The sequence below is a fragment of the Chlorocebus sabaeus genome, chromosome 21, assembly GCF_047675955.1.
Source record: "Chlorocebus sabaeus isolate Y175 chromosome 21, mChlSab1.0.hap1, whole genome shotgun sequence".
Lineage (NCBI taxonomy): Eukaryota > Metazoa > Chordata > Mammalia > Primates > Cercopithecidae > Chlorocebus > Chlorocebus sabaeus.
In genome coordinates, this window is record NC_132924.1 from 2663790 (window position 1) to 2689486 (window position 25697).

At 43.0% G+C, this 25697-nt stretch overlaps 1 protein-coding gene across 2 annotated transcripts; it reads left to right on the forward strand.

Moving 5' to 3' along the window:
• Positions 1 to 1740: 1740 nt before the first annotated feature.
• Positions 1741 to 18064, forward strand: ERV3-1 (endogenous retrovirus group 3 member 1, envelope). 2 transcript variants are annotated; one of them, XM_073008739.1, is made up of 2 exons: positions 1741 to 1913; positions 15021 to 18064. In XM_073008739.1, the coding sequence occupies exon 2, from the start codon at positions 15406 to 15408 to the stop codon at positions 17218 to 17220; it is 1815 nt and encodes a 604-aa protein (XP_072864840.1). In that variant the 5' UTR covers positions 1741 to 1913; positions 15021 to 15405; the 3' UTR covers positions 17221 to 18064. The 2 variants fall into 2 exon arrangements, with proteins under 2 accessions (XP_072864840.1, XP_072864839.1); XM_073008738.1 differs by having other exon boundaries at positions 1745 to 1861.
• The last annotated feature ends 7633 nt before the right edge of the window (positions 18065 to 25697 follow it).

A 25697-nucleotide genomic window follows, 5' to 3' on the forward strand; every position in this document is an offset into this window, starting at 1 on the left:
AAATAAATCTGACTTCTGTTTTAGAAGTGTCACTCTTCAGGATTTCAAGGGTCACACAGAGTTGATCCTGAGTCCCAGCCCAGCCACTGTGGGTCTTTGGACAATTTTTTGATGTGGAACAGTTCTATAAACTACATATGCACAAAAAGGCAGAATGATGCTGATTGCAAAAATGGTAGCAATTTTTTATCCCTCCTGTATCCATGCCCATTGCCAGGTGCTTTTACAGCTGTTCCCATTGAGACTCAGAATCTGTTTTCCAGTCCCTGGATCTGGCTGGCCTTATTTGCTCGGGGCAGTGGAAACCAGTGAACATGACAGTGTGCTAGTTTGAGGCGTAGGCTCAAAAGTTCTTGAATGCTTCTGTTTTTCTTTCAGAATGCTGCCATTTCCATGAAAAAAAAGCCCATGTAAGCCAGACAAGATACCATGGGGAGGAGAAGCAAGTTGCCTCTGTTGACAACCCCAGAAGCAGAAGCTCACTCCCAGAAGCATAGCTGCTTAGTCAACAAGCAGCTGATAATACATGTCTGAAGGAGCTCAGTTGAGACAAGAAGAATGGTCCCACTGAGCCCAGTCTAAAAGCCTGACCATCTCAATTATGATGCTAATAAGCTTTGGATGGTTTGTTACACTATAACACCTAACTAATACATGCACCCAGTGCAGATAAGGTGCCAGGCCTTAATGACAGACTGATTACTAGTTACCTTCTAATTTAGTTACCCTAAAAGTACTAAGTTTTCCCCCCTGATTTAAAGTTGAATATCTTGTAAGATAATGTTGAAAAATGCAGAAATACATGTGGACATATATACATGTGATTGGTGGTTATACTCACACAGCACCACATACAACAGGAGAAAACAGAAAAACCACAGCCTGACCATTAGGGCCAAGGCCAAACAGCAAAATGAGTTTGCCTTTTTCTATTTTCTCTGTTTCTAAACATTGGAGGTCTATACTATGTACAGATCTAAAGACATAGAGTTTTCTTCTCCTGTGACCTCATCATTCTTTGTTCACTGTCTAATCTCTTGAAGAAAGATGAGCAACTGGTGGCCAGCAGTGCTTGTAACCTCAGTACCTGAGGTAATTTTATTCCTGCTGTCCTCTGCTCTTTTTATGGCCAGTATCTGTTTCATCCTTGGAACTGAAGAGAGATGTTGGTAGGGAGAGGCTCTTGCTTCACCTTTGGCAGAAAAGGGATGTTCAGGCCCTTCAACCCCCTGACGTCAGAGCTGCACTTCAATGTGGTGGCTACTGGCCATGTGTGGCTACAGGATGCCTGGAATATGGCTGGTCTAAACTGCGATGTGCTACAAAGGTAAAATATAGAGTTAGATTTAAAGATTTAGTTCCAAGAATATGTACAGTACATTAATAATTACATATTGCTCATACACTGAAATAATATTTTGGATATATTGGGTTATTAAATGGTTAGAATGAATTTCACCTGTTTCTTCATTCTTCTTAACTAGTAGAAAATTTGGAATTCACATATGGTTCACATTTTATTTCAGAGGGTTGCCTTACAAGGCAAATGCCGTCTGGGGAGGGCCTGGGTCAGCTTAGGGAGGAAGCTCTGCCTGAAAAGGCTTAGGTTTCTCTCCACATTCAGCATCTGAGCACATCTTCTGTCAATCAGGGCCTGAGGAGGTGGGGCCCTAGGCATTATCCAATCAGGGACGCTGGGCTGGGACCGGTCCAATCAGGTAGGCAGCAAGAGCAGACAGGACGGCTTCCGGATTTGGCGGGGCCTTTGTCTCTCGCTGCAGCCGGAGCTCCTGGTTTAGTCCTCACTGCTGTGTGTCTTCTGCTTCCAGAGGCCCAGTCTCTGTGGCCCCGTTACCTGCAGGTATTGGGAGATCACAGCTAAGACCCCAGGACCCCCTGGAAGCCTAAAAATGGTGAGAGTGCCGGGTCCGACATCCCGAGAGAGGGGGCGGGGCTGGTTGGCACTGGTAGGAAGTGGCTGTGGCGGGACTCTGGCCTACCCGCAGTTGTCTCCAAAATCCGCGGCCCAGAGTTGTTCTTGGCGCAGCTCGGCCGTCAGTCCCCTTCAGCCATAGGATGGCGGCTGGGCTGGCAGCAGGGACCCCGGGCGTCCTGTCTCCTCCCTGCGGAGTGACTGTGCCCTGGCCTGGAGTCCTCTCTGGGCAGCTCTGCCCCCACTGCCGCATCCCTCCTCGATTATTGTGCAGGGACCACGGGACGGTGGTCAGGGGAGAATACTGACTCGGGGTATGGAGTTCATGAATGGGAAGAGCTTTGGTCCGCGGGGTTCCCAGTCCCCCTTTTTTTCTATTAAAATTTGTGGAAGTCACCGCAAAAATATTAAAGAATTTAATTAAAGAGTAATTCAAGAATTGCAGAGCACCAAGCTATGTTTTGTAGTTTGTGGTTTATGGAAGGGGCTTGAAGAAAACACTTTTATAAGGTTCATGATAAAGGAAAGCAAATTTAATAATTGGTTAGGTAGAGTTATGTAGTTTCTTAATTTGCACGATCAAGGTGGAAATTTCCTGGTCATGTAATGAGAGGTTAATTGGCAGTTTACAGTTGGTTAAGCCTGAATTTTATTTTCCCCCAATGTAATACTTTAGAAAAAAAGCATTCGAGTTAGATTTTTTTGAAAGAAGCAACCCTAGGACTGGAGCCACCTCAGTCTAATTGCCTGCCATTTAATTATTTTCACACTCCACAGGGGACTGATTTTCCCCTGCATTTTTCACTTCTTTCTCAAGCAGGATCTCAAGACTCCTCCCCATTTCCCATTCCTCCAACCTAACTCTGGCTTGCAGTAAAATACTAAATTTCCAGTTCCTTCTGACATTCCCAAATGCCAATTTCCCCTCCCTAATTCACATTATCAACTATTTGTCCTTTAATGTACACTTTAGTGTACATTTTAGTACCATATTTTCATCATTTTTTGACAAAGCATTGGATGGCATTTTTAAGAAGATTTGTTTTCTGTTTGTAAATATTTCCCAAGAGAAGAAAGCAAAGAATAATCCCCTGACACTGTATTGTAAACACTGTTCTGTGCCTCCTTTCCTTTTATTGCCTCTAGGCACAGAAACCTTATCAGAATATTTTTGGGTCAAGGTTTCCCTTTGGAAACTTTATAAGGTAATGTGTCCTCAGCCACCCTTCAGTTTTTTCCCTGATTCTGGGTTTCAGTACTGTCTGGGGATAAATCAAGATATCCGCTGTGGCTATGTATGCTAGAATGTCTAGTAAATTTCAGCTCCTGGCCTGCAATGAAACTCCGAGTATTTGGGAATGGGAGACATAGGACAGCCTGAAGTTGGAGTATAGCCTTTCAAGGGATCAGGTGGATGCCCGGGGGCCAAGAGGAGTCTCCTGGGATATTCTTCCTTTGAAAAGGAAACCCTTTGAGAAGTTAAGATTGTCTTCAAACCAACCCGGCTTCAATTTCTCGAGACACATTGCTGGTCAGCCAATCAGATGTTGGTATTGAGGGAAAAACACAAATAATTACTGCCACCTGAATTCTCCAAGAATTCTGAAAGAGAAAATAGTATCCCAAAAGACAAAAAACAAACAAACAAACAAAAAAAACAAAATCAAACCTGGCTCCAGTGAGATAGTGCAACAACTTGCAAAGTGAAATGCACCTTGGGGCACTCACTGGGGCCTAGTGCAGTGTCTCCGGAGAGGGTGGTCACTGAGCACTTAAGTGAGCAGGATGAGGGTGTGAGAATCTCTCAAGTGATTGGGTGGCCTGACTTGACACATGAGTCAGACACATCTATTTTTTAATGAGCACCGCTGCTCCCTGGGTTAACTGTAACTTGCATTTTATTAGTAGGACTTAAAAGATAAGAAAATATTTACAAAGGGCATCAAAGAGGTGGGGATCAGAAGAAAATCAGTATCTAATCCTATATTCCATTTCTTAAGAATACTCATTTAAGGAAGACTCTGTCTCAAAAACAAAAACAAAACTCATTTACCTTTTTCTTTCCCACACCGAGTTTAGAAATTTTCTCAGGTGTGTATTTTCATTTTTGTTTTTGTTTTGTTTTGTTTCGTTTTGAGACGGAGTTTTGCTCTTGTTGCCCAGGCTGGAGTGCAGTGGCTCAGTATCAGCTCACTGAAACCTCTGCCTTCCGGATTCAAGTGATTCTCCTACCTCAGCCTCCCAAGCAGCTGGGATTACAGGCATGCGCCACCATGCACCAACTAATTTTTTGTATATTTAGTGGAGATAGGGTTTTCCATGTTGGTCAGGCTGGTCTTGAACTCCCAACTTCAGGTGATCTGCCCGATCTCTCCGCCTTGGCCTCCCGAAGTGCTGGGGTTACAGGTGCGAGCTATCGCACCTAGCCAGGTGTGTTTCTTTAATGACTAGGTGACGTCCAACAGAATTCCAAGGCTTAGTTTTTAGAGTGCTACGAAGGAAAAGAATAGGGAAAATCTCTCTTCCGTTTTGGCTATAGAAAATGAATACATTTCCACAAGAAAATGTGGTAGATAATTGGTGAGTTACATGGATTCATGAAAACATCAGTTCCTCTTTTTGCAGGATACATTTGTTATAGTGAATACCTCTGTTCTATACCCTATCATCTTGATATGTGATGTTAATGCTAAATTTTATGAGATGAAACTTGGTATCTCTTAGAAGTGCTCCCATGTAACTAATTGTTTACTACATGATTTTTAATGGAAATAATAAAATAATATATTGTCTTAAAGGAAGAAATGCTTTTGTATTTCTTATTGAGGTATGAAATGTAAGTACCTTAAAATTTCCTTCCCTTATATAAACACTGTGTTTGAGTAATTTTTCTGAATTTTTCAGTTACAAAAACCAAGTGAATAATTCTGACATGGAAATTAAAGCTTGTGCCCAGTGTCCCCAAGCTAATGCTAATAGTGAGCCTGCAAAAAGAGGGGAGGTTCGTTCTTTCTTTCTCTTTTTCTTTCTTTCTTTTTTTTTTTTCTTGACAGAGCCTTGTTCTGTTGCCCAGGCTAGAGTGCAGTGGCGAGATCTTGGATCACTGCAGCCTCTACCTCCCAGTTCCAGCAATTCTCTTGCCTCAGCCTCCCAGGTAGCTGGGATTACAGGCAGGTGCCACCACACCCAGCTAATTTTTATATTTTTAGTAGAGACGAGGTTTCACCATGTTATCCAGGCTGGTCTCAAACTTCTGACCTCAGGTAATCCTTGGTCTCCCAAAGTTCTGAGATTACAGGTGTGAGCCCCTGCGCCCAGCTGGGGAGGGAGGTTATTAAAGGCCCAGTTCGTTCTTTCTAGGAAACCTTCCCTGCAGATGTCCCAGCCTGCTGACCCCAGTCATGGAAGAAACTTTTATACTGAGAGAAGCTACAGAGCCCTGGAAAGCTGGGGACCCACAGGCATATGCAGTTAACATTAAGATAGAATGGGATTGGGAGGGTCTTACTGAAGATGAAATTGTTGCTGTTTTGAGGCAGTTTCTACACTTTGTAAAATAGAGCTAAATTAGGTTTATGTAAAATAAAAAATTGAATTCTAAAAGAATATTGCAATAGAAGGAAGTACCAACTATAAGAGCTTTAAGGATTGCAAAGTTTAAACAGATAGAGGCTTTCTTTCTTAGAGAGGAGCGAAAAAGATTAGAAGGTCAGAGGGGAATAGCAAATGGAGGATGAAAAAAAATCAGATTTTAGATCAGAAATTGTTTTACCATGAAGTCAGCAAGTTTTTAGGAGGAACATAAAATGGGGTTGTATGTTGGCTCAGACTGAGGGTAGCTCAAAGTTCAGGAGCCTATGGAAAGGAGATAAACTTAAGTAAAGTTTCATTAAGAAGTATTTTAGGCTGGGTGCGGTGGCTCACACCTGTAATCCCAGCACTTTGGGAGGCCAAGGTTGGGTGGATCACTTGAGGTCGGGAGTTTGAGACCAGCCTGGCCACCATGACAAAACCCCGTCTCTACTAAAAAAATATATAAAAATTAGCCAGGCATGGTTGCATGTGCCTGTTATCCCACCTACTCTGGAGGTTGAAGCAGGAGAATTGCTTGAACCTTGGAGGCAGAGGTTGCAGTGACCCAAGATCATGCCACTACGCTCCAGTCTGGGTGACGGAGTGAGACTCCATCTCAAAAAACAAACAAAAAAGCATTTTATTTTGACCACTGAAGACAAATTTTGCTTATTTTTTAATACAACAAAGAAGAAAATGTGCAGAGTCAGTGTCTAGTTATGTGATAGATCGGACAAGAGAGCACCATCTAAGTGATAGTGAAAGGATGTTTCTTTCTATAAACTGTTCCTGGAGAACACAAAGGATAGAGAATTTTATTAATGCTGTTTGCCAGAATTATCTATGTGCTTCATCTTTCCCCACATCCTTTCTTTGTCCTATACATTTATTCCACTGGAGTTTTCTGGGTTGTATTTTGTATAATAAATGGGTAAACATAACTACAGTGTTTTGCTGAGTTCTGTGAGTAGCTCTATAAAATTATTGAACTTGAAAGATTTATGGGAGTCCTGAATTTTTAAACAGTATCTCAAAAGCATAGATGGGCCCATAGATGGGCCCAGTTTGTGACTGGCATCTGCAGTGAGGACAGTGTTGTGGGATTGAGCCCTGGATCAAGGTCTGTGCTGACTCTTGAGTGGGGCCAAAATTCCAATTTTAGACAATGTGTTGATTTTGAAGTATTGCTTGGTGTTCAGCAAACATTACAATTTTGGTGCCAGAAGAAAGACATCTCAGAAGCCTGGCCTGGAATGGAACTCTGGGTATCTGGGAATGAGAGACTCTGCTGTCCTGTACAGAGGCTGTCACACTGCCCATTGTCCTGGGATTTGAGGTCTCCTCCCACTGTGAGAGAGGACTAAAAACTTAGAGGAAAGGAAAGGAGCTCTTATAACAGACCCCCTTTTCCCACCGCTGCCCCCTCAGGATTTCCACCCACTCACAAATACACCCACTAGACATTGATGTGTCCACACCCTTCCCAGGACTAGGCACTACCCTCAGGAATTTCACTACAGCATTTTTCATCCTGGTGTTTCTTGCCAAAAACCCACAAAAGTGTCTACAAGTCTCCTTACATATTCCTATTCCCAGGCACTGAATCTGCAGCAGCAACCTGTTTTTTCTACCAATCTAGGGTTCTGGACTACCTGTTCATAATCTCATCTGCTTGCATGAACACACAAATAAATCAGAGGACAGTCCCACCTGGACCACTATCTGTAGCACAAACCAGTCCTTACACGTACATTACGCTGTCTCCTACCCATGAATTTTTAATTTTTGGTTCAGGGTTACACATGCAGGTTTGTTATATAGGTGAAATTATGTCACGGGGGGTTTGGCATGCAGATTATTTTGTCACTGAGATACTAAGCATAGCACCAAATGGGTATTCTTTGATCCTTTTTGTCCTTTCACCCTCCACCCTAAACTAGGCCTCAGTGACTGTTGTTTCTCTCTTTGTGTCCATGTATTCTTATTTAGCTCTTACTTAGAAATGAGAACATGCATTTGGTCTTCTGTTCCTGGATTAGTTTTCTAAGGATAATGGTCTCCAACTCTCTCCATGTTTCTGCAAAGGACACAATCCTTCTTTTTTATGCCCACACAGTATTCAATATATTTATGTACCATATTTTGTTTTTATTAAATATTTTACTTTATTTTATTCATTTTTGGAGATAGGGTGCTGAAGTGCAGTGATGTGATCTTGGCTCACTGCAGCCTCAATCTCCGTGACACAAACAATTCTTCAACCTCAGCCCCCCAAGTTGCTGGGACTGCAGGTACATACCATTATGCCTGGCTAATTTTTGTTTTTGTACTTTTTGTAAAGATGTAGTTTTGCCACATTGCCCAGGCTGGTTTCAAACTTATGACCTCAGGCAATCCACATGCCTTGGCCTGTGAAAGTGCTGTGATTGACCACGTACAGTGGCTCATGCCTGTAATCCAAGCACTTTGGGAGGCTGAGGCAGGTGGATCATGAGGTCAGGAGATTGAGGACATCCTGGCTAACACAATGAAACCCCATCTCTACTAAAAATACAAAAAAATAGCTGGCGTGGTGGCTGGCGCCTGTAGTCCCAGCTACTCGCGAGGCTGAGGCAGGAGAATGGCATGAACCCAGGAGGCAGAGCTTGCATTGAACAGAGATGGTGCCACTGCACTCCCAGCCTGGGCGACAGAGCAAGACTCCATCTCAAAAACAAAAAGAAAGTGCTGTGGTTACAGGCATGAGCCACCGTGCCATATCATGTTTTCTTTTTCCAGTCTACCATTGATAGGTATTCATGGTGATTTCATGTCTTTGCTATTGTGAGTAGTGCTGCAGTGAACATACTTGTGTTTGTGTCTTTATGATAGAATAGTTTATATTTCTTTGGGTATAAACTCAATTATGAGGTGGCTGGGTCAAATGGTAATTCTATTTTTAGTTCTGTAATTCCCACAATTCTTTTCACAATGGTTGAATTAAGTTACACTACTACAGGCAGTGTATATAAGGCGGGAAATATAAAAGGAAAAACTAGTAAAGGGAAAACAAGTCCTTCCCTGACCAGTCTGACTCACTCCAAAGTCCTGCTGGAGCTATGATAACATTATCTGCAAGGCCAGACAGGGACCCCAAAAGAATGGGCTCCAGGAGCAGGGATGAGAAAAACAAGTTCTCCTTGTCAGTTTCCCCCTTTGAAATTCTTTCCCCATACCATTATTCTTTGTTCTGCTCTCACAACTATTTTTGTAACTATTTCTGCAAGTTTGAAAAGATTTTATAAGTTCCTGTTTTTTTTCTGTAGCATGGCAAGGTCACAAGACATGTTTAAGTAAGATAGGGTCGTGTTGCAAAGCCTGTTGTAAAACCTGTCACAGTATGATTAACTGCTTTTGCTCTGCTTCTGTAAGACTGCTTTCCTGCCTCACAGGTTTCACACCAAAAACCTGACCCGCCCCTGTTGGTTGCATGTATAAAAGTCAAGCCCTGTCTCTGTTGAGGGCTCAGCCTTTGGATGTTCATCTGCTGGGCCGGTGACCACCTAAATAAAATCCTCCTGTTCCACCCAGTGGTCTCTCCAGCCTCCTGATTCCCGCAACATTTTGGCGAGCCAGCTAGGAGGGGAGACTACAGGTTTACTGTCTCCTTTGCCTGTGGGACTGGAGCCCCGGGCCGGGGGAGACCCGTGACCCTAGGCACCATTGGGAGACCTTCAACCCAGAGGGGAGATCAGCTCTCCCACGACCTGGAGCCCCTCCCTGACAGTGCAGGGGAACCTAAGGGGCTACAGGACGATTCCAGGACTGCACACTACAGGACTGCAGTAAGATTTGGGCTCAAGGCAGGACCCATCCCATAAGGACGGAAGGGGAGCCTGATCACCTCCTGGGATGTATCTAGTAATCTGACTCAGGACATGAGAGGGGCTTGCAAAGTTGGAAGAAACTTACACCCCAATTGACCCAGGATGTGAGAGTGACTCGCTAGGTCGGTTAAGAAAGGAAACTGGATATGGGGAGGTGTGTCAATGCGTGTGAAAGAGACGGTTCCAAAAGGAACCAATGCAGTGAGTGACGTTTGTGGAGCTGCAGGTCTCTTAGCATAGACTGTACGATCTGAGCAAAGTGTGGAACTGACTGGGACTAGTGGCAAACGTCCTCCGGGGCTACGGCATATGGCTTAGGGAGGTGCCCCACAATTTATAGATTGTGGTGGTCCGGGTTCAGGACTTATACAAACCCTCCATAAAAGCTAAGTGGTGTCTGAAATACTCCTGCAAGGGACATGGTCTAATCAGTCCGAAGCAAAAGCATGAGTGAGTGTGTTATGCCATAACTGGGAGGAAATGGGAGGGAAGTCGTCGAAACCCACCCCATTAGAATGTATGTTAAGGAACTTTAAGGAAGATTATATGGGGGATTATGAGATCAAGTTGACCCCCCAGAGGTTGAGAACTCTCTGTGAAATAGAATGGCCCTCTTTCAATGTTGGATGGCCGGCCAAAGAAACTACAGATAGGGAAACAATTGGCCGTGTATTTAAGGTGGTGACTGGGGTCAGAGGACAGCCAGGGCATCCAGACCAATTTCCTTATGTTGACTCATGGCTAAATATAGTTCAAACTCGACCTGCATGGCTGCAGCCCTGCCTGGCATCTTACTGGAAAATGCTCATAGCTTGAGCCAAGCCTAAAGTGAAAGAAAAATCAGCTTCACCGTCAGCTACAGAGACAAAAGGAAAGCCACAAGAAAAAACAGTTTTGCAGGAACCACCAGAGGAGATAGAAACCACTCCTCCCTATGTGCCAATCTACCCCCCTTTACCAAGGGCAGCCCCTGAGCAGCCAGACTCAGATGGTGACACACCCCAGGCTACACCTCAAAGGGAGAAATCTGAGCGCCCGCCCCAGGAGGTCAAGAAGGAAAATCAGGATGATCAAGCAGACCACCTTCGATCTGGCCACGCCAGAGTGTTGCAGATGCTCCTCCGTGAAACATGGGGACTTATCTATTATGAACAGGGGCAGGTCCAAGGGGAGCAACTGACTTTTATTTACCAGCCTTTTTCAACCACTGATTTCCTAAACTGGAAACACTATACTCCCTCCTACATGGAGAAACCCCAAGCCCTCACAGATCTGATGCAGTTCATTTTTCAGACACAAAATCCAACTTGGCCAGATTGCAAACAGCTCCTCCTGATGCTCTTTAACACCAAGGAACGCCAAAGGGTGAGCCAGGCAGCCCTCCGCTGGCTGGAACACAGTGCACGAGAAGGCACACTTAATGTCCAGGCATATGCTCAGGGCCAATTCCCAGAGGCCAACCCACACTGGGACCCAAATGATGCAGCCCAATTATAGTACCTACAGAGGTACTGGGAGGCACTCCTGCAAGGGCTAAAGGAAGGTGGGGAAAAGGCAGTCAACATGGGGAAAATCTTGGAAGTGCTGCAGGAGACTGACTAAAGTCCTAGTCAGTTTTATGAGAGACTCTGTAAAGCATTCCGGCTTTACACCCCGTTTGACCCTGAGGCTACTGAGAACCAGCACATGGCGAACACAGCGTTTGTAGGGTAGGCCCAGAGAGACATCAGGGGAAAGCTTGCAAAAGCTAGAGAGTTGTCACGGGCATCAGTGCCGCTCAGCTTTTAGAAGTGGCCACCAAGATGTACGTTAACCATAACCAGGAGACACAGAGAGCCTGATCTGAGACTTAAGAAAAAGGCCAATCTGCTAGTGGCAACCCTCACAGAAAGGGAAAGTAGTGTCGTGAGAGAGTGCAGACATGGCCGCGGATATGGAAGGGTTCAGGTCAGACAGAGACCTGAAAGTCAGCCAAGAGTATGTAGGGATCAATGTGCGCAGTGCAAAAAGAGGGGACACTGGAAAGGTGAATGTCCAGAGGGCAATGAAGAAAATGACAGAGAGTATAAAACTGGAAAACTGCAAGCCAAGGGCTGTCGTGTCCCAAGGGAGTCAGATATCGACTTGACCAGGCTGGCGAGAACTGGAGAATATGAAGACTAGGCCAGACTGGGCTCCTTCTCTTTAGGCCCCCAGGAGCCCATGGTCACATTAGAAGTAGGGGGCCAGCTAATGAACTTTATGGTAGACACCGGGGCTGAACACTCGGTAGTGACCCAGCCCATAGGGCCATTATCTAAAGATCATACAACTATTGTTGGGGTTACAGGCGTCCCACAGAAGAGGCTGTTTTGTCAGCCAAGGAGGTGTGTCATCAGAGGATGAGAAGTCCAACATAAATTCCTATATTTCCCCAATTATCCAGTGCCCCTACTAGGAAGAGACCTACTCCAAAAGTTGCACACACAGATTACCTTTGGGTCACAAGGAGATATTTAAGCCTAACTCAAGCAAAGGCCATGGTGTTAACCCTCACCATCCCACAGGCTGAGGAATGGAGACTATACACAAAGGAAGTACAGGCACCAATGCAGCCTTGTTCGCAGGAGGAAGAGAAATTATTATTTAGGCTAATTGATCAAATTCCTGGAGCTTGGGCTGAAGACAACTCACCTGGGCTGGCTGTAGATCAGGCACTGGTAGTGGTAGAATTGAAACTGGGAGCAACTCCAGTTTGGGTTTGTCAGTACCCACTTTCCCAAGAGGCTATTTGGGGTGTTTATAAGCATTTAAAGTGGCTCTATGACCATGGGACCATAATCCAATGCCAGTCACCCTGGAACACTCCACTTTTGCTGGTATGAAAACCATTGCCAGTACCAGGATCTGATGAGTATAGACTGGTGCAGGACTTGCATGCTGTAAACCAAGCCACGGTGACCATACACCCAGTAATACCAAACCTGTATACTTTAATGGGACTTATTCCAGCAACTGCCACCTGGTTTACAGTCCTGGACTTAAAGGATGCTTCTTCTGTCTCTGCCTGGCACCAGTTAGCCCATCTATGCATTTTAATGGGACGATTCAGTCATGGCCTTGGGGGACAGCTCACCTGGACTAGATTCCCACAAGGGTTCAAGAATTCTCCCACAATCTTTGGGGAAGCACTGGCCTCAGACCTCAAGGCATACATCCCACCAAATGACAACTGCGCCTTGTTGCAGTACATAGACGACCTTCTTTTGGCAGCCCCAACCCAAGAGGACTGTTATCTGGGAATCCAGGACCTCCTCCATCTCTTATGGAAAGCAGGGTATAGAGTATCCAAAAAGAAGGCCCAAATTTGCCATGAAAGGTCAAATATTTAGGCTTCATAGTAAGCCAAGGGGAATGCCAGCTTGGCCATGAATGAAAGCAAGCTGTTTGTGCACGGCCAGCTCCAACCACCTGGCACTAAATAGGGGAATTCTTAGGGGCAGCAGGGTTCTGCCATATCTGGATCCCAAATTTCTCACTTATGGCTAGGCCCTTATATGAAGCCACAAAGGAGGGTGAAAATGAACCCCTCCTCTGAAAGACTGACCAGGGGAAGGTATTTAAACAAATCAAAGAAACCCTAACTCAGGCTTCAGCCTTAGGACTGCCAGATACAACTAAGCCTTTCTTTCTGTATGTCCGTGAATTAAAGGGAATGGCTATAGGAGTCCTGACTCAAGTCAGAATCATGGCATCGCCCAGTGGCGTACTTATCTAAACACTTGGACTCTGTGGTGCTAGGGTGGCCTTCTTGCTGTAAAGCACTAGCTGCTACCTCCCTATTGACACAATAAGCTGACAAACTGACCCTGGGGCAACAACTGACCATCCGGGTACTACACTTGTTTATAACTTTAATGGATCAGACAGGGCAGCATTGGTTATCAAACCCAAGGATGACTCAATACCAAGGGCTCCTATGCGAAAATCCCTGCATAACTTTAGAAACAGTGAATACCCTTAAACCAGCTACTCTGCTCCCAGTTGAACCGGGAATCATCTTCTATGACTGTGTGGCAACAGTGGATGAGGTATTCTCCAGTCGAGGAGACCTTACAGACCAGCACCTTAAGGACCCAGATATGGAATACTTCACAGATGGAAGCAGTTTTAAGCTGGAAGGGGTCTGCTGGACTGGGTATGCAGTGGTGACCTTAGACTCAGTGGTGGAGGCTTAGCCTCTGCCTGCTGGAACATCAGCCCAGAAGGCAGAGCTAGTAACCCTAAGGAGGGCTCTCCAGCTGACAGAAGACAAAAAGGTCAATGTTTACATGGATTCCAAATATGCTTTTGCCACACTGCATGTTCATGGAGCTATATATAAAGAAAGAGGACTCTCAACTGCCAGGGGCAAAGAAATAAAATACAAAGAATTCTACAGCTCTTAGATGCTGTATGGGTCCCAGAGAAAGTAGCAGCTATGCACTGCAGGGGACACTAGAGGGCAGGCATGTCAGAGGCAAAAGGAAACAAAGGGAAACAAGGAGGCAAAATGGGCAGCAGTGGTTACACCTCATTTTAAAAAAGAAGCCTTAGCTATGCCCCTCCTCCCAGAGTCTCCCCTCCAGGAGGTCCCAAGTTACTCTCCAAATGAGAAGGCCGGTTTTGTCCAAGAAACTGGAAAATATACCGAAGGAGAATGGTAGAAATTCTCCGATGGGAGATTGGCCATTCCCAAAATGGTGGCCCCCAAATTCGTAAAGCAATTCCATCAAGGAACTCATATGGGAAAAACGGCACTAGAAATGCTACTAGGATGCCATTTCTATGTGCCGCGACTCACTGCCATCACCCAAGCTATTTGTGAACAATATTTAACCTGTGCCCAGAACAACCCAAGACAAGGGGCCACTCGGCCCCCAGGAATTTAGGAAATAGGAACCATGCCCTGTGAAAACCTGCTCATGGATTTTACCGAGTTGCCCCAGGCAGGGGGCTATCAGTACATGTTAGTACTTGTCTATACCTTTTCAGGATGGGCCAAGGCTTTCCCCATCAGAAGCAAGAACTCATGAGAAGTGACTAAAATAGTATTAAGAAACATTATCCCCAGATTTGGACTGTCCCTGACTCTAGGGTCAGACAACAGACTGGCATTTCTAGCTGAAATAATTCAGGAACTAACATGGCTGTTAAAAATAAAATGGAAATTACACACAGCCTACTGGCCGCAGAGCTCAGGAAAAGTAGAGTGCATGAACCGGACACTCAAATAGCTTCTGAAGAAATATTGCCAAGAAGCCCCTCCGAGATGGGATCAAGTCCTGCCCATGGTCTTCCTTTGAGTCAGGTACACCACCACCAAACAAGCTGGGTATTTGCTCTATGAAATACTGTTTGGTCAGCCACCCCCAATCATAAGTCAAATTAAGGGTAATCTCTGTGAACTAGGGGAATTAACTTTAAGGAGGCAAATGCAGGCTTTGGGGATAGCCATGCAAAGTGTCCATAGCTGGGTCCAGGAAAGAATGCCCATAGCGTGATAGATCCAATACACCCCTTTAAACCCAGGGACTCTCTTTGGGTCAAAAAATAAAACACAACCACTCTGAGACCCATATGGGATGGTCTCCATACTGTAATCTTGTCTATTCCCACTGTTGTTAAAGTTGCAGGAATTGTGCCTTGGATCCATCCATCCAGTCAGCTGAAACTAGCAGCCCAGGACAAGTGGACCAGCCGACAGGACCTAGACCATACAACCCAGTTGATTCTACGACAGGACCAAGGTGCCAGTGAGACAACAACAGCCCTGCTCTGGTCACTCCGGAAGCTGACCAGTCCACGCACGGCTGAAGCTTGAGGAGACAACAGCCCTGCTGTAGTCACCCCGGAGGCTGACTAGTCTATGCACGGCCGAAGCTTGAGTCATCATCAGGGAAGTAAACGTGGTTAGAAATCTGAAGTCCAGTAATTTTCCTTGTAATACTAATTATTTTGCTATTAAGCTGTCACTGCTCAGACTTCTCCCCTGGGAAAAAGCTTTTTCTGTCCATGCTGGGTGTGAACATGCTACTCATCACTTTGTTCTTGCTACTCCCCTTATCCATGTTAAAAGGAGAACCCTGGGAGGGATGCCTCCACTGCACCCACACTACGTGGTCGGGGAGCATCATGACTAAAACCCTGTTGTATCACACTTACTATGAGTGTGCTGGGACCTGCCTAGGAACTTGTACTCACAACCAGACAACCTACTCAGTCTGTGACCCAGGAAAGGGCCAGCCTTATGTGTGTTATGATCCTAAGTCTTCACCTGGGACCTGGTTTGAAATTCATGTCGGGTCAAAGGAAGGGGATCTTCTAAACCAAACCAAGGTCTTTCCCTCCAGCAAGGGTGTTGTATCCTTATACTTTGATGTTTGCCGGATAGCATCCATGGGCTCACTCTTTCCCGTAATCTTCAGTTCCATGGAGTACTATAGTAGCTGCCATAAAAATAGGTGTGCACCCCCTGCTTGTTCCACTGATTCCCCAGTAACAACTTGCTGGGACTGCACAACGTGGTCCAGTAGCCAGCAATCACTGGGGCCAATTATGCTTACCAAAATATCATTGGAACCAGATTGTAAAACAAGCACTTGCAATTCTGTAAATCTTACCATCTTAGAGCCAGATCAGCCCATATGGACAACAGGTTTAAAAGCACCACTAGGGGCACGAGTCAGCGGTAAAGAAATTGACCCAGGAGCGTATGTCTATCTATATATAATAAAGAAAACTCGGACCCGCTCAACCCAACAGTTCCGAGTTTTCGAGTCATTCTATGAGCATGTTAACCAGAAATTGCCTGAGCCCCCTCCCTTGGCCAGAAATTTATTTGCCCAACTGGCTGAAAACATAGCCAGCAGCCTGCACGTCGCTTCATGTTATGTCTGTGGGGGAACGAACATGGGAGACCAATGGCCGTGGGAAGCAAGGGAGCTAATGCCCCAAGATAATTTCACTCTAACTGCCTCTTCCCTTGAACCTGCACTGTCAAGTCAGAGCATCTGGTTCTTAAAAACCTCCATTATTGGAAAATTCTGTATTGCTCGCTGGGGAAAGGCCTTTACAGACCCAGTAGGAGAGTTAACTTGCCTAGGACAACAATATTACAATGAGACACTAGGAAAGACTTTATGGAGGGGCAAAAGCAATAATTCTGAATCACCGCACCCAAGCCCATTCTCTCGTTTCCCATCTTTAAACCATTCTTGGTACCAACTTGAAGCTCCAAATACCTGGCAGGCACCCTCTGGCCTCTACTGGATCTGTGGGCCGCGGGCATATCGACAACTGCCAGCTAAATGGTCAGGGGCCTGTGTACTGGGGACAATTAGACCATCCTTCTTCCTAATCCCCCTAAAACAGGGAGAAGTGTTAGGATACCCCATCTATGATGAAACTAAAAGGAAAAGCAAAAGAGGCATAACTCTGGGAGATTGGAAGGAAAATGAATGGCCTCCTGAAAGAATAATTCAATATTATGGCCCAGCCACCTGGGCAGAAGATGGAATGTGGGGATACCGCACCCCAATTTACATGCTCAACCGCATTATAAGATTGCAGGCAGTACTAGAAATCATTACCAATGAAACTGCAGGGGCCTTGAATCTGCTTGCCCAGCAAGCCACAAAAATGAGAAATGCCGTTTATCAAAATAGACTGGCTTTAGACTACCTCCTAGCCCAGGAAGAGGGAGTATGCGGAAAGTTCAACCTAACTAACTGCTGCCTGGAAATTGATGACAATGGAAAGGTCATTGAAGAAATAACTGCAAAAATCCAAAAGTTAGCCCACATCCCAGTTCAGTCTTGGAAAGGATAGTCTCCAGATTCCCTCTTCAGAGGTTGGTTCTCATCCCTTGGAGGATTTAAAACCTTAATATGAGTAGTTCTAGCCATATTGGGAGTCTGCCTTCCACTCCCTTGTCTCTTACCCCTCATTGTCAAAAATATCCAAACAGCCATAGAGGCTCTTGTGGAGACAGACTACCACATGACTAATGGCGTTAAGTATCAACCCCTGCCAAGAAAAGAGGTACTTCCTCTTGAAGAACTAAATGAAGTTAGTGATGCTTTCTATTAAACCTTACTTATAAAAAGTATCAAAGGAGGGAATGAAGCAGGAAATATAAAAGGAAAAACAAGTAAAGGGAAAACAAGTCCTTCCCTGACCAGTCTGACTCACTCCAAAGTCCTGTTGGAGCTATGATAATTATCTGCAAGGCCAGACAGGGGCCCCGAAAGAATGGGCTCCAGGAGCAGGGATGAGAAAAACAAGTTCTCCTTATCAGTTTCCCCATTTGAAATTCTCTCCCCATACCATTATTCTTTGTTCTGCTCTCACAACTATTTTTGTAACTATTTCTGCAATTCTAAAGATTTTGTAAGTTCCTGTTTTTCTTTCTGTAGCGTGGCAAGGTCACAAGACATGTTTAAGTAAGGTACGCTCATTGCAAAGCCTGTTGTAAAACCTGTCACAGTATGATTAATTGCCTTTGTTCTGCTTCTGTAAGACTGCTTTCCCGCCTACAGGTTTTGCGCCAAAAACCTGACTCGCCCCTGCTGGATGCATGTATAAAAGTCAAGCCCTGTCTTTGTTCAGGGCTCAGCCTTTGGATGTTTATCTGCTGGGCCGGTGGCCACCTAAATAAAATCTTCCTGTTCCACCCAGTGGTCTCCGCGACCTCCTGATTCCCACAACTTATAAGCATTCCTTTTTCTCTGCAACCTAGCCAGCATCTCTTACTGACTTTTTAACAATAGGCATTCTGACTGGATGAGATGGTGGTATCTCTGCATTTTTCTAATAATTAACAATGTGAATTTTGTTTTCATATGCTTGTTAGCCACATGTATGTCTTCTTTTGAAAAGTATCTGTTCATGTTTTTGCTTACTTTTTAATTAGGTTTTTGGTTTTTTGTTGTTGTTTTTGTTATGATTTTCTGAGACAGAGTCTTGCTCTGTCACCAGGCTGGAGTGCAGTGGCACAATCTCGACTCACTGCAACCTCCGCTTCCCAGGTTCAAGCGATTCTCCTGCTTCAGTCTCCCGAGTAGCTGGGATCACAGGTGCGTGCCACAAAACCCAGCTAATTTTTGTATTTTTAGTAGTGACGGAGTTTCACCGTGTTGGCCAGGATGGTCTCGATCTCTTGACCTCATGATCCATCCGCCTCAGTCTCCCAAAGTGCTGGGATTACAAGCGTGAGCCACCACCCCTGGCTGCTGCTGCTGCTTTTTTTTTTTTTTTTAATAAATTTGTTTAAGTTTCTTATGGATGCTGGATATTAGACCTTTGTCAGAAGCATAGTTTGCAAATATTTTCTTCTAGTCTGTAGGTTGTCTGTTTACACAGTTGATTGTTTCAATTGCTGTGAAACAGCTCTTTAGTTTAATTAGGTCCCATTTGTCAATTTTTGCTTCTGTTGCAATTGCTTTTTGGTATCTTCATCATAAAATCTTTGCCAGTTTTTCTGTCTAGAGTTTTCTAGGTTATTTTCTAGGTTATTTTCAGGATATATATATATATATATATATATATATATATATATATAAATAAAATACATTTATATATATTTATACATATTTATAAATATATATATAACATTGATATATATATAAATAATTTTATGTTCTACATTTAAGTCTTTAATTCATCTTGATTTTTTATATATTGTGTAAGGAAGGCATCCAGTTTCAATCTTCTACATAGTGCTATCTAGTTATTCTAGCCTCATTTATTAAATAGGGAATTCTTCCCGCATTGCTCTTGTCAGCTTTGTTGAAGATCAGATGGTTGCAGGTGTGTGGCATTGTGACATTATTTATTGGCTATCCTGTTTCATTGTTCTATGAGTCTTTTTTATATATGTATGTGTGTGTGTGTGTATATATATATATATATAGCCTTGGGTATTCGGGCTCTTTGTTGGTTCTATATGAATATTAAAATAGTTGTTTTTAGTTCTATCGAATGTTTTTGGTAGTTTGATAGGAGTGACATTAGATCTGTAAATTTCTTTTGACAGTATGGCCATTTTAATGATATTGATCTTTTTTATCCATGAGCATAAAATAAACCTCCATTTATTTGTGTCATATCTGATTTATTTAAGCAGTGTTTTGTAATTCTTGTGGCAGAGGTCTTTCTTCTCCCTGGTTATCTGTATTTCTAGATGTTTTATTCTTTTTGTGGCAGTTGTGAAGGGGATTGTGTTTTTGATTTGGCTTTCAGCTTGGATGTTATTGATGTACAGGGATGCTACTAATTTTTGTACATTTGCTATGTATTGTGAAATTTTGCTTCAGTTTTCAGTTTAAGGAGCTTTTCTGCGGAGACTATGGGGTTTTCTATATATTGAATCATGTTGTCTGCAAAAAATGGGAAGTTTGACTTCCTTTCTTCCTATTTGGATGCCTTTTGTTTTTGTCTCTTGTCTGATTGCTCTGGTGTGGACTACCAGTTCTATGTTGAATAGGAGTGGCGAGAGAAAACATCCTTGTCTTGTGCCAGTTTTCATGGAGAAATGCTTCCAACTTGTGTCCATTCAGTATGTTGGTTGTGGGTTTGTCATAGAGAACTCATTATTTTGAAGTATGTACCTTCGATGCCTAGTTTGTTGCAGGTTTTTAACGTGAAAGAAGTTAAATTTTCTTGAAAGCTTTTTCTGAATCTATTGAGATAATCTGGTGGGTTTTATTTTTATGTAATGAATCACATTTATTAATTTGTGTATGCTGAACCAACCTCTTATCCCAGGGATAAAGCCTACTTGATCATAGTGGATTTGCTTTTTGTTGTGCTGTTTAATTTAACTTCCCAATATTTTGTTGAAGATTTTTGCATCAATGGTCATCAAGGATATTGGCCTAAAGTTTTCTCTTTTTTTGTTTTATCTATGTCAGGTTTTGGTGTCAGAATGATGGCGTTCTTACGTAATGAGTTGAAGGGGAGTGTTTTCTTCTCAATTTTTTTAGAATAGTTTTAGAAGGAATGGTACCAGCTCTTCTTTGTACATCTGGTAGAATTCAGTTGTGAATCTCTCTGGTCCTGGACTTTTTTTGATTGCTAGGCTATTCATTACTAATTCAGTTTTGGAGTTTGTTATTGGTCTACTCAGAGATTCAATTTCTTTTTTGTTCAGTCTTGGGAGGATGTATTGGTCCACGAATTTACTATTTCTTTCAGATTTTTTAGTTTATGTTCATAGAAGTGTTCATAGTAGACTTCAACAGTTATTTGTATTTTTGTGGGGTCAGGGTTAATGTCCCTTTTGTCATTTCTAATTGTGTTTATTTGAATCTTCTTTCTTTATGAATCTGGCTAGTAGTTTATTTAGCTTACTAATTTTTTCCAAATATTTAACTCCTGGATTTCTTGATCTTTTGTATAGTTTTTCACATCTAAATCTCCTTCAGTACAGATCAGATTAGTTATTTTTTGCCCTCTGCTACTTAGGAATTGGTTTTGTCTTGCATCTCTCATTTTATTTATGATATTAAGTTGTTAAATTGAGATCTTTTTAACTTTTTTATGTGAGCATTTGGTACTATAAATTCTTCTTTTAACACTGCTTTAGCTGTGTTGCAGGTATTCTGGTATGTTGTACTTTGTTCTCATTTGTTTCAAAGAACTTTTTGATGTCTGCCTTAATTTTATTATTTACCCAAAAGTTATTCAGATGCAGGTTGTTTAATTTCCATGTAATTGTATGGTTTCAAGTGGTTTTCTTTGTATTGATTTACATTTTTATCAAGTTGTGGTCAGAGTGTGTGGTTGGTATAATTTTGGGATGTTTGAATTTGGTGAGGATTGTTTTATTTCTGATTGTGTGGTCTATTTTAGAGTATGGGCCATGTGGTGATGAGAAGAATGTATATTATATTGCTTTTAGATGGAGAGTTTTGTAGATGTCTATTAGGACTATTAGGTCAAGTATTGAGTTTAGGTCCTAATATCATTATTAATTTTCTGCCTCAAAAATGTGTCTAATAGTGTCTGTGGGGTGTTGTAGTCTCCCACAATTATTGTGTCAGAATCTAAATATCTTTATACATCTCTTAGAACTTGTCTTATTCATCTGTACCTGTGAAAGAAAATTAAATCTTCAGAGCCCAAACTCATTAAACCAAAAAGAAAAGTTAGTCTGGGAACTGGGTCACACAAACCCACCTACCCTTTTGGTTCTTAAACAAGATGGCTACAAGATGAAAAGTTACATGACTCCCCCGTATTTTGCCCACAAGAAAATTTCTAGTGAGCTGCAAGATCTTTACCCTAAGGCGTTTCTGTAAAAATTTTACCATGGAAATGTAAATTGATAGCATATCTTTATAGGTTCCACCAGACACAAATGCATATCTGATTGTTCCCTTGCCCCATTTTGTGTATGTTATCTTATGTAAAAATGCAGATTACCTGCATTTTTCCTCTGCCCCATTTGTCTGTGTCATCTTATGTTAAAAAAAAATGCAGATTCACTGAGCCAGACAATGGCATCAATGACTATTTTTCCCTACCTCCCTCTTACATAACAGTTTTGTACTTCTTAGTATCTTATCCTTTCCTGGAGCCCCCCAAATTTTCTTGGGAGAAAGACACAGGCCTTTCTCCTGGCTGTGCATTCTTAACTTTGGGAAATAAACTTCCTAAAATGATTGGGACTTTTCTTGTCATTTTTCTTGATTGACACACCCATGGATTTTTTTTTTTAATGACACCTTTCTTCTACTTTTTTTCCCCATAAACATATCTCAAGTGCACACGGTGTGCAAAATTAAGATGTCCAATAGTTCAAAAACATGTCCAGAGACCTGGCTGTTATAATGGAAAATACAAATTAGAAATAAGCTTTATTCTCCACGTGAAAAAAGGGAGGATGGATATTTTCTCTTTCTTTCTTTCTTTCTTTCTTTCTTTCTTTCTTTCTTTCTTTCTCTTTTCTTTTCTTTTCTTTTCTTTTCTTTTCTTTTCTTTTTTTTTTTGAGAAGGAGTCTTGCCTGGTTGCCCAGGTTGGAGTGTAATGCCACGAGCTAGCTCACTGCAACCTCTGCCTCCTGGGTTCAAGTGTACTCAGCCTCCTGAGTAGCTGGGGTTACAGGCACACACCACCACACCTGGCTAATTTTTTGTATCTTTAGTAGAGATGGGGTTTCACTATGTTGGCCAGGCTGGCCTCAAACTCCTGACCTCATGATTTGCCCACCTCAGCCTCCCAAAGTGCTGGGATTACAGGCGGGAGCTACCACACCCGGCCAGGAGTATATTTGCTTAATTGATTTTTCCTTAAAGCATTTAAATTATATGTATGTTTTTTCTCTGTTGTTTGAAAGATATATAAATCATATTAACAGTTAAACCTTTGTCACTGTTTTTGACTTGGGATTGTCTTTAGGACCTCAAATTCATTGCTTTGGCAAAGGTTTATTTTCTCCATTTGTTGTCTCTTAAAGTAGACACAGATTTGTTTAGATTAAAGTTCGTTTTAAGAGCACACAAAAGTTGAGCATGAAGATAGGATTAAATTTAACAATAAAAAATGATAAAGACTAAAAGATACTACGTTCCTTTGATAGACTACAGATTATCCAAGGTAACCAGGTAATATTTGCAGGCTGAAGTACTTTTATTGCAAAAGCATGGTTCAGTGTGTGAAGTGAACAGTGGAGTCTGTAGTTGTGCTTTGGTTTATATTTATTTCTTGAGTACAGTTAGCATAGTTATATGTAGTGTTTGTAGACAAACTGCATTCATATAAATTAAACAGTATTTTATACACTAGTGTGAATATAACTGTAAAATATTTACTTTGAATGAATCCCTTAGTCATTTTAATAATGTTATATTCGGCCAGGCACCGTGGCTCACGCCTGTAATCCCAGCACTTTGGGATGCCAAGGTGGGTGGATCACCTGAGGTCAGGAATTCAAGACTAACCTTGCCGACGTGGTGAAACTCTGTCTCTACTAAAAAATACAAAAATTAGCCGGGTGTGGTGGCACATGCCTGTAATCCCAGCTACTCGGGAGGCTGAGGCAGGTGAATCGCTTGAACCTGGGAGGCGGAGTTTGCAGTGGGCCGAGATTGCACCACTGCACTCCAGCCTGGGCAACAGAGTGAGACTCTGTCTCAAAAAAATAATAATAATAAATAATGTTATATTCATACTTTTGAAATAAAAAGTTTTAATTGAATTATGGTTGTAGACAATTTTTAAAAATCCTATGTACATTATGACTAGTACATTATTTATACTTAGATGTTTATATCTAATATTCAAAGAAAATGTACTACCAAACTATTACAGTAGTATTAGTATGACATGCTTACTAATTTATCCAGTAGAGTTAATTATAGGTAAACATGATTTTAGTGTCTATCATTTCACTAAATTGGAATGCTGCTATTACAGGAAAAGTAAACAAGAATGATTTGGCCACCCAAAAACCATCATGGCTCTACATTTCACCATGATGCAAACTCAAATGTATTCCACTATATGAATAAAGTAATATTCCAGTTCTTCGTTAGAAAGTTACAGTGGTGAGAGGTCCAGGCAGGTGGATCGTTTGAGGTCAGGAGTTCAAGACCAACCTGGCCAACATGGTGAAACCCTGTCTCTACTAAAAATAAAAAAATTAGTTGGGCATAGAGGTGCATGCCTGTAATCCTAGCTACTCCGGAGGCTGAGGGATGAGAATACCTTGAACCCTGGAGGCGGAGGCTGCGGTGAGCTGAGATTGTACCACTACACTCCAGCCTGGGCAACAGAGCAAAAAGACTCCATCTCAAAAAACAAAAAACAAAAACAAAAACAAACAAAAAAAAAGTGTTCTTTGGAAATTGGCAAATATATTCCATTATAGATCTCTCATTTAATGGCTAGGAGAAGAGAGAGCAGCAGAGATGGAAGAGAATCCTTATAAAAGTCTGCTGAGAATATGACTCCTTCATAATGCTCATGTTTCTCATGCTGAGAGTAGCTGTGTACTTTGGATGTTTAAAAAAATTGATTAGGGGAATATTTTCTGACTGACTTGATCAAACTTATATCTAGCCTGTTTTTAAACGATGGTTTTAACTGTTTTTCTCTCAATACAGTTTTTCTCAGAGTGAGAGCTATTTTTCTCTTTTGGTTTCTGTTTCAGAGGCCCCATTACTATCCCATGATGTCTGTGAATGAGATGGGCTGTCACAGAGCTCTTGGAGCTATCTCTGTCTGGACTCATACTGAAAATCCAGCAGTATTTTTTCTTTGTCTCTGTTATAAATAGAAACTGAGGCTGAAACAGTGCTCATATTCCCTTTATTGTGAAGGTGCATTCCTACCTGGGAAGCCTGTAGGCTCTCCTCCTGCAGCTCAGGCTTCACTCTGCAATGTGGCACTGGAGTGCTGCTGTGGCAGTTGGTGATAACCTAAGATGTGTTCTGCCAGCTGTGAGCTCTGTGCTGTGGGTTGCGCCTCAGGGAAAGATGGTGTAGGAGTCAAGAGAGGACACCAGCCAGGAGAGAGCAAGCAGGAGTGCTATAGCCCAGTGCTCAGGGAGTAGAGAGCCATTGCTTTTAAATGTAAATAGCCAAATAGGAACAGCTCCAGCCTCCAGCTCCCAGTGTGAGCGACACAGAAGACAGGTGATTTCTGCATTTTAAACTGAGGTACTGGGTTCGTCTCACTGGGGTGTGTTGGACAGTTGATGCTGGTCCACGGATGCAGCCCGACCAGCAAGAGCTGAAGCAGGGCGAGGCATCGCCTCACCTGGGAAATGCAAGGGGGAAGGGAATTCCTTTTCCTAGCCAACGGAAATTGAGACACACAACATCTGGTAACTCCCTCCCTAATACTGTGCTTTACCAAGGGTCTTAGCAAATGGCACACCAGGAGATTATATCCCACACCTGGCCCCAAGGGTCCCATGCCCACGGAGGCGCCCTCATTGCTAGCACAGCAGTCAGAGATCTAACTGCAAGGCGGCAGCGAGGCTGGGGGAGGGGCACCCACCATTGCTGAGGCTTAAGTAGATAAAGCCACCAGGACGCTTGAATTGGGTGGTGCCCACCGCAGCTCAAGGAGGCCTGCCTGCCTCTGTAGACTCCACCTCCCGGGACAGGGCATAGCTAAACAAAAAGTAGCAGAAACCTCTGCAGATGTAAAAGTCCCTGTCTGATAGCTTTGAAGAGAGCAGTCGTTCTCCCAGCACGGAGGTTGAGATCTGAGAACGGACAGACTGCCTGCTCAAGTGGGTCCCTGACCCCTGAGTAGCCTAACTGGGAGACATCCCCCACTAGGTGCAGACCAACAC